The following is a 9,331-nucleotide window of genomic DNA, read 5'->3' on the forward strand; positions in this document are numbered from 1 at the left end:
ACCACGGGGGCTTCTCCCTTCACAAACCGAGGGGCTAGGACTCCCCTCTTCCCCGCCAGAAAGCCAACAACACACAGAACCACCAGAAACAGCTTCTTTATGCAAGCCCCGAATATGCAGCCGCCCCACCTCTCCAGCACTCCAGGCCCTCCCTCCACCCCCAGCTTCACCCTGTGTCCCCGTGCGCCACCCTCCCCCGCCCCGTGCCCCCGCCCAGAAACGGCCCTCCTCCAGCAAGCTCCGCCTGGGCTCAGGGACCTCGGGCCGGACGTCTGTTTCAGTTTCTGAACTTGCCCACCAGTGGTTTCGAGGGCCAGGCCCCCAGGCCCTGCTGGTCCAGGAGGAGAGACAGCTGCTGGCGAGCCTCCTGGTAGGGCCCAGCCTAGGGCAGGAGATGAGACGGTGGAGAGAGGGTGCCTGCTGGGGGTGCAGGAGGAAGGGGGCTGCGGGCAGGGAAGCAGCTGACCTTGGCTGCCTCGTAGGTCTTCAAGGCCAGGAGGTGGGACTTCCCGAGAGCACGGGCAGCCTGGCGGAAGGCCCAGAGAAAGGCAGCCTTGCAGAGGCGGGATGGAGGCCCCAGGGCAGCGCTGGGGATGGAGAGAAAGGGACCGAACGTCGGGGGAGGGCAAGGGAGGACAAAACTAACAGGCCCACTCCATGCCCCGCACACCACCCACGCCGTGACAATCCGGGGGGTGGGTCACGGGGTGGGTCACATTACCGGTAAGAGGCTGGCAGCTAGATGCGATCTCTTTCCCCACGGGCAGGGGGCCGGGGACCCCCACCACCAGGCGCCCGTCCCGCTGCCCCCCCTCCCGGGCCTCGCTCACTCGGCCTTCACACGCCCGGTGGCCACATCCACCACCTCGACGTCAGGGTCCCCCAGGCTCCAGTTGAGGCTCAGGCCCTGGCAGGTGTTGGAGGGGAGGTCGGAGGGGGCCACCGAGGGCCCCGCAAACAGGTGCAGCATGGTCCGGGTGTAGGGGGGCGGCAGGCATGGCCCCAAGGCGCCGTCGAGGTCAGGCCGGGCGTGGATGGCCCTGCCCAGGGCCGGAGTGTTCTGGCAGGGGTCGGCTGGAGGGACAGAAGGCCCAGGACGAGACCTGAGTCTCTGCCACGCTCCCCCGCACCCGCACCCCCCCACCCCACCCCCCAGCCCGCCCCAGCCCGCCTCAGCCCTCCCGCCCTCGGGCCTCACCCAGGACCAGGCTGCTGGCATAGACGGGGGGCAGGAAGTGGGCCAGCAGTGCACCGCCCAGCCCCAGCACGGCCCAGCGTGCCAACTTGTCGCTGGCTGAGAGGCAGCCCACGTGGGTGTCGCGGAGCGCAGGGGCCACGTAGCACACGGGCATCAGCCGCCCCTGGATGTGGGCCTGCAGGCGGAGGCGGCAGCTGTGCGGGAGGAGGACGCGGGGCTCAGGGCCGCTCTCCCCGCCCCCGCCCACACGGCCCTCCCGGGCGCGCCACATACTAGATGTCGTGGGCAGCTCCCTTGGGGGTGTTGCTGACGTACAGGTGCAGGAAGATCCGGGGCTTGAGGGCGAAGGGGGGCCCGGACCCCGGCTGGGGGACCACCACAGACTGCTCCTTGCCCTTGGGGCCCCCCTGCGTGGCCAGCAAGAGCTGCCGGAACAGGAACCTGGGGGCGGAGGGAGCAGCAGCTGGGGCGGCCCGGCCCACCCGGAGCGGCGCAGAGGGCCCCCCGACCCCTCACCTCAGCAGGGCCCGGCGGGCCACCACCAGCCCGTGGCCGTCGTGGAGCTGTCGGCCCGAGAAGTCCAGCCACCCGGCACAGCTGCCACTGCCGGTGCCCAGCGCCACCAGCTGGTAGATCTCCTTGGCGTGGCCCTGGGCGCCCGGGACCTCTGCGGGGAAGGGGGCCGAGATGACTAGACTGAGGCGAGAGGCCCAGAGGCCTTCCGAGGTGAGGGGCAGGGCCAGCCCTACCTCTCTCCAGGATGACTGCGGCCACAGTCCCCTTGCAGGCCCAGTACTGCGAGCTCGCGTCCACCAGGCGGTCAAAGCCGGCGCTGACCACGGCCGCGCAGCGCTGCTCGTGGGTCAGGATGTTCTCTGCGGGTGAGGGAGAGGGCGGCGGTGGGGGGCCCACAGGCCACGCCCCTCCCGTGCCAGGGGTCAGGTCAATGGGGGCCCACCTACCAATGCTCAGGGGGGCGAGTGGAGGCCAGCTGGGGGTCTTTGGGGTCTCTGGAAGACAGACAAGGGGCGGGCTGCCGTAGGTGCTGGGGTCTGCCCTCCTGTCCTGTGTCCTTCAGGAATCCCAGAAGTCCCACTGGCAAGCAGTGTGTGTGTGTGGGGGGGGGGGCTCATCCTCCAGAAGCCCAAAGTTCCTGGGCTGCCCCCAGCAGTCCCTGTCCTCAGGAACTGCTAACATTCTTCAAAGGACGTTAGGGCCAGGTCAGCTCCCTGCGGGCCGGGTCCTGATGCCCAGATGGTTTCCGCAGCGACTCCCCCCTCCCCACACACGTGCATCTGCCCCCCGCCGGGGCTCAGGGCCCTGGGTCCCCTCCCCCGGTACCTGGGCTCTCCAGCCGATGCTGGATGTAGTGGAGGGCAGCCAGCGCTGCCTGCTGCTCGGCCTCTGCCCTACTGTAGGCGGTGCCCGCAGGGCAGACCACCCCATCCAGCTCCACGGACATGGAGAAGGGCAAGCAGGGGTCTGGGGAAGGAGGGGCTGAGAAGTAGCACCACGCACCTTGTCCGCATCATGGGCCCCTTCTAGGAGGGCCATGACACCTGCCAGTGAGCAGGACAAGAATGACAAGGTGACAGGCCTGCGGACCTCCACCCAGGCCATGCCCACTCAGAATCCTCACTAGGCCCTCTGAAACAGCGCCCTATGACCCCACTTTACAGAGGGGGCACACAAGGGGCAGGTAGCGTGCCCAGGTGGTGCCAGGACCCACATCCAGGGCTGCACTGTTCCCAGGATGAAGGTCCCCTGTCTTCCCCCAAACACACAGCTCTATTTCTTTTCTACATTTGAAAGGGTCATCTTCCAAACCCTGCCACTTCAGGTGTTACTTATGACACAACAGAGACAGATGAAAAATCCTAGAACTGGGATCACTTGGTCAAAGGGCATAAATTTAGTTCCGTTCGTGGTATTTGCTGGTACCTGCTGCTAAACTGCTTGCCCAAAGGTCTCCCTTTTAGAAGAGAACCCACATTTCAGTACCCCTCCCTAGCACAGAGATTCACCTACTTTAAAAGGGCATCAAAAATGCCAACTAGGGGCTTCCCTGGTGGCGCAGTGGTTGAGAGTCCGCCTGCCGATGCGGAGGACATGGGTTCGTGCCCCAGTCCGGGAGGATCCCACATGCCGCGGAGCGGCTGGGCCCGTGAGCCATGGCCGCTGGGCCTGTGCGCCTGGAGCCTGTGCTCTGCAGCGGGAGAGGCCACAACAGTGAGAAGCCCGCGTACCGCAAAAAAAAAAAAAAGAAAAAAAATGCCAACTAGTAGATGCAGAAGGAAGGCTAGCATCAGGAATCCACGGCAGCCAACGGGGTGACAATTAAATCTGGCAACAATCATCAAAGGCTGCTACAGCCACGAGGTGATGGTGTTCTGGGGAACAGGATAGTCACGCCATCTGGAGATGCCCCCCTCGGATGACTGATGACGCACCCAGGGGGAAGTGAAGACACCTGGCAGACGCCACCCTAGCGAGGCCCTCCCAGCTGACATCCCAGGGGTAGGACAAACAGGTCTCAGGTCTGCTGGTGGGATGCACAGCCAGGGCCACGAGGTTCCTACAGGCGCTCCTGCCAGGTATGCATCACCTGAACCCAATCCTGCGGAAACAGACCCAAGTGAACGGAATTTCTGCAGGACAACCGGCCCTTACTTTGCAAAAACATCAATGTCCTGAAGCCAGAGACACTCCGAGGAATTGTTTCAGATGAAAGGACATTAAAGAGGTGTAAGAGCTAATGTGATAGGTCCTGCTGGGTTGGGAAAAAATGGCCCTTATTGTGACCAGTGGCAAAAATTGAATGTGAATGGTAATTAGCTAATAGGATCATATCAATGTCCAACTTCCAGAATTCGATCACTGGACTGCCATTCTATAAGACGATGTCCTTGTTCTTAGGAAATACATCCTGAAGTGTTTAAGGAGCAGTCAATCAGTGTTCAGATTGAGCACGACAAATTAATGTGGATATTCATATATAACTATATAGAAGGGAGGGAGGGAGAGAGACATACACAAAGTAAGTGTGGCAAATGTGAACTGCAGACACTGGATGAAGACTTTGTGGGAGCTCTTTTATACTCTTCTTTGAAATTTTACCAAAATAAAAAATAAAAATGACTGAAAATATGCCCATGCATGTGAACAGTGGAAAGGGGGACCTTAGGCAGAAGGGAGGGGCCGATATTACCCAGTGGTTCAGCACAGGCTCTGAATGCAGAGTGCCCCCTCTGGGCTACAGCCCCTCTGGCCTCAGTCTGTAAAGTGGTGGTAACGGTATTGTGCTCCCTCGAGGAATACTTGTGAGGACTCCAGGAGTTACTGTCTGAAGGCCTTCAAACAGCACCGGGCCCATCTCCAGAACTCGTGAACGCTAGCTAGCATCACTGCTGTTGAATCGAGGTCCTTACTTCTGTGTTCCCGATGCTCTGGCATTTGGGGATTTGATCCTGGAGAGACTGACCCTCCCAGGGCTAGCTGATTCCTGGACATAGCAGATGAGTCCCCTGCAAGCACGCCCTTTCATATAGAAACCAACCAATCCAGAGCTCGCGCCCCAACCATCAAACTCTCACACAAGCCAACACTCCCCACACCCTAAATCACCCCCCCCCCCAGGCCAGGCACTAGACAACTAGGAACCAACCCCTAACCCCTAAACTTACTGTCTTGCCTTCCTCAATCCTAAACTTACTCAGCGTCCCTACGCTGCCTCAACCGTTCTGTCCCAAGAAAACCCCATAAAGGCTGTGGGTTGGGCTCTGCTCTCTCCTCTACCTCCGGACCACCCCCATCCTTTCCCACATGGTCCGGCATGGCAAGCTGTGCTTCCTGTTTCTAGGGATCTGTATTTCCTTTTTCCTTCATGGCAATCATTCTCACGTCTGCTGTTCTTGCCATACCTGATTAAAACAAATCCCGGATAGATTTTGAACACATTATCTCGTTTTGAGCTGTTCCGTTGGGGTTCTCCTAGGAGGTTTTACAAATGCTCCCAAAAGCTTAAGCGATGATTCTCTTGCTGCCTCATGAGAAGCAGGGAATGTCCTGGCTTAAAGTTGGGAACCTGAATTTAGGACCTGGTGTATTGCTCTTGGGGAGGGCAGGGGGAGGACTGTAATGATTACATCTCTTTGCGGTGTTGCCATCATCACGCTGTGTTTGATAATGTCTTTGACTTTGGGGCTGGCCCTCGCTCAGGTATCTCCTCTCCAGTGCTGGCATGGCAACTCTAACTGTATGTAACTGGCCCTCAGAAAAGCCTGCTGAAAGGCTGGGGTAGCTTGAGGCAGGTCCTTTAAGCAACCCAAGCTTCAGATGTGGCCATGACCTGCCAGTTAGAAACCTGACGTACCTGGTGCTCCTGGCGCCACGCTGCTCACAGCAGGGCCTACCCTCGGGCCCCAGGCTCAGGCCCAACTCACAGTCCTCCTCCCTTCATCTGGGGTCGGCCCAGGGCACGCGGCCGTCCCAGCCCCCTGGGCCTCACCTGCTGTTTGGTTCTCTCGGAAGATCAGGGAGACTCCCAGAGTGGCCGCGCACTGAGTAAGCAAGGCCACGGCCTGGCCCGGTGGCGGGTCTTTGATCTGTAGGCCCAGCTGTCTGGCCGCCGTCGGGAACTCTCCGGCGGGCCCGGCGGACGGAAAGGAGACCCTGTGGGACCTCCGCATCCTTCCCCTCGAGTCTTCCTGTGCCCTGGCTGCCCCCAGTTCCCAGACACGGGCCCCCACCCCAGGCCCACCATGCCCCGTCGCCGAGGCCTGGAGCTGCCCGCCCTGCTCAGCGTCGTCTGAGTTGGGAGCGGGCACGATCTCCCAGGGGTCTTGGCCCAGGTTGGCTGAAGGCCTCCTGGGGCTGGGCCCAGGGCTGATCTGCAATGACGCCGCCAGGCGGGTCTTCCTGCGGGCACCGGCGTTCGCGCCCAGGGCTGCGCTGGCCTGTGAAGCCATGGCCGGACGCGAGGACCCGAGAGGACAGTGGGCACGTTCTCACGCCACCCGGGCCCTTTTACACGCGAAAGCGAGCTCGCGCATGGGGAGCACGTGACACGACAGACAGCGCATGGAGAGCTCCGCCTCCTACCTCTCTCCTAGCCAATGAGAGTCCATAAAGCTGTGGCCGACAGTGTGCCCAGCCAATGGAAAGGCCAGTCTCCCAAACCGTTGGATGTGGACTGAGTGGCCACCTGACCAACATCCTACATCCGGGGGGCGGGGCTTCAGGTGTGAGGTGGGGATGGGGCACTGGGCACTCCCATTAGCTTCTTCTCCGCCCTTGCCTGGTATTGGGGAGGCAAAGACCAGGGAGGGGTCTGGGGACACAAGTCCAGCACCTCACCCCTGCTCCCATCCTAGGATGCCTCCCAAATCACGCCATATCATGCCAGCCTGCCCCCAGCTGCTTGATTGAACCTGGCGGGGGCGGAGGGGCGGGGGGAGGTGGAAAGTCAGGCCTCTTTTGATAAATGAAGGTGTTTTCAATTGCAGCAGCCCCACAGAATCTTTAGGACCTACATTTAAAAACTGTTCACCGTAGGCCTTCCTGAAACCAACTGTAAATGCTCGATGTGTGCTCTAGCTAAAATTACTCATCTGGTACCCTGTCCACCCATCCACCCCCCGATTTTTTTTTTTTTTCCAGAAGGGATTTTGGGTTGGTTCCTAAAAATATCGCGAGACAGCAGTGCTTTAAGATGAGGGACTAGGGATGAAGGAGATAAAACAAAAATAAAATGAAGTTAGAGATGAAGACAATTTACATATGGCCTGCTACGATGCAACGCAGTTACTCGAAGGGGTTGGAAATTTTAACAGTCTTCGAGCCAGTGAATGGGAAAACGTGACCAATGATTCAGTTTACCGTCTGTAAGCTTTGTCACTGTTGCCGCGGCTGCTGATTGCTACCTTTGGGTCTGAGAACACTAGCCAGGATTGGGGCAGTGTGGATACAGAGGCATAGGAGGAGCAGTTGGTAGAACCAGTAACATTTGACTCGGTAAGAGCAGCTGCGGGGAGCGGCATAGATGCAAACTCCCAAACGTTTCAAGGATTGGCATCAGGAATTATGGTTTTTCTTTTGTGTGTAGCCCAGAGAGCAGAATTATACCTAGTAGAGGAACAGCATAGCAGGTGTTCAGTAGTGGAATGAGGACTACACAAATCCACAAAGACTTCACCAGAGTCACCAAACCCAGAAACGTCACCAGCAGGAAACTACACAAACAAATGGTGATATATTCAGACAATGGACTATTACTCAGTAATAATTTTTTAAAAAAATAAACAAGCTAACTTTGTGCTAACAATCACATATGCGTGTTGAGTGAAAGAAGCCAGACTAAAAAGACTATCTTCCACATGATGCTATTTATATAAAGTTCTGGAGCTGCCAAAATTCATCTGTGGTGATGAGTCAGAATCGTGGTAACTTCTTCAAGGAGGTATTGACTGGCAAGAGGCACCAGGGAATTTTCTGCAGTGATGGAAATGTTCTCTGTCTTGATCTGGGTGGTAGTTATGTGGGTTTATATGTATGTAAGAACTTGATGAGTGTACACTTAAGACTTGTACACTTTACTGCATGTTAAGTATATATCAGTAACAGGAGGAAATCTAACAGCTTGTTTATAGAAAGGGAAGAAGGAAGGAGGAAATGGAATTGGCCTCCCCGAGCAGAAGCTGGATGGGTGATGTGAATAGTGATGTGGTAGGCAAAATAATGGTACCCCCAAGATGTCCACATCATGATCGCCTCAGCCTATGACTCTGTTACATCATATGGCAAGGGGAAATTACGATTGCACATGGAATTAAGGCTTCTAATCAGCTGAGTTTAAGAGAGGGAGATTAGCTGGGTGGGCCCAATGTAATCACAAGGGTCCTTAAACCAGAAAGAGACCGAAGAGTCAAAATCAGAGATGGCCTGTGAGAAAGATTCAACTGGTCATTGCTGACTTTGAAGATGGAAGGGGGCCATGAGCCCAGGTGTGTAGGCAGCTTTCAGAGCTGAAAAAGGCGAAAAAAAAAAAAAAAAAAAGATAAGTCTCCCCACAGCCTTCGGAAAGGAACACAGCCCTACTGACACCCTGATTTTAGCCCAGTGAGACCCATTTCAGGCTTCTGACCTCCAGAACTGTATGATGTTTTGTTGTCTAAAGCCACTAAGTTTGTGGTAATTTGTTACAACAGCAATAGGAAACTAGTATAAAAGGCCTTCAATATTTTTGGCATATATACCCCTAAAATAATTTTGAAAGACTATGTATCCCCCAATTATTTAGTTACATGGAGTTATGAAAGGTGCAATTTCTAGTTTATTGTATATTGTAATCATCTTTCCAATATGTTTTCACCAAAACCACGGAGATGCAGACTTAGCTTATTCCATTTAGGAAAAACACCCTCCAAATGATTTAATCGTCAAAGCTTACTCTCATAGACAAAGCACTCAGCTAAAATGGAATTACTTCTCATCAGAAATAGTCTGACTTAGCTTTTTCAATTGAAGTAAATGTGTTGATACTTTCTCAGAAGAGCCATCTCATTCATGCCCTCTTCCGTTGATTCAAATATGCATGAAGCATCTTCTAGCTGTTTGGGATATGTCAGGGACCAACACAGACAGAAGAATCCCTGCCCTCGTAGAGGGACTTCTGGACTCTATTTCTAAGGTAGCTGAGAAGGCTGACCTAGAGGTTGAAGTCTCAGTAATATCAAGTGTCACAGCCAGCAGTTTTCTTCCTTTTTCCTTTTCTTTTTAAAAAAGATTCTTTACTGAAGTATAACATACACGCAGAAAAGTGCACGGATCATTCAATGAATTTTCACACATGGCACAGAGCCATGTAACCAGGACTCAGATGAACGAACATAACACTGTGAGCCCCTGGGACTTCCCCGGCGGTCCAGTTGTGAAGACTCTGCTTCCACTACAGAGGTCATGGGTTCGATCCCTGGTTGGGGAACTGAGATCCCGCATGCTGCAGCCAAAAATAATAATAACAATAATAAAAATAATAAAGAATTGAAAAAATATAATATATAAACAGACCCTCTCCTGAACCCTTCCATCACTACTTCTTACTGAGCCTGCTTTTCTTAGTCTTATGTGAACTTT

The 9,331-nt window shown here is 55.5% G+C and overlaps 1 protein-coding gene across 1 annotated transcript; it reads right to left on the reverse strand.

Moving 5' to 3' along the window:
• Positions 1-204: 204 nt before the first annotated feature.
• On the reverse strand, positions 205-6,221 carry ADAD2 (adenosine deaminase domain containing 2). Its single transcript, XM_079908113.1, is given in 10 exon segments — positions 205-382; positions 467-587; positions 831-1,074; positions 1,199-1,472; positions 1,474-1,639; positions 1,715-1,865; positions 1,948-2,073; positions 2,161-2,208; positions 2,540-2,680; positions 5,706-6,221. Coding segments are annotated over 10 exon segments (1,836 nt in total). The 5' UTR covers positions 6,166-6,221; the 3' UTR covers positions 205-277.
• Between the last annotated feature and the right edge of the window lie 3,110 nt (positions 6,222-9,331).

Source organism: Stenella coeruleoalba (genome assembly GCF_951394435.1).
Source record: "Stenella coeruleoalba genome assembly, chromosome: 20".
In the NCBI taxonomy this organism is placed as follows: domain Eukaryota; kingdom Metazoa; phylum Chordata; class Mammalia; order Artiodactyla; family Delphinidae; genus Stenella; species Stenella coeruleoalba.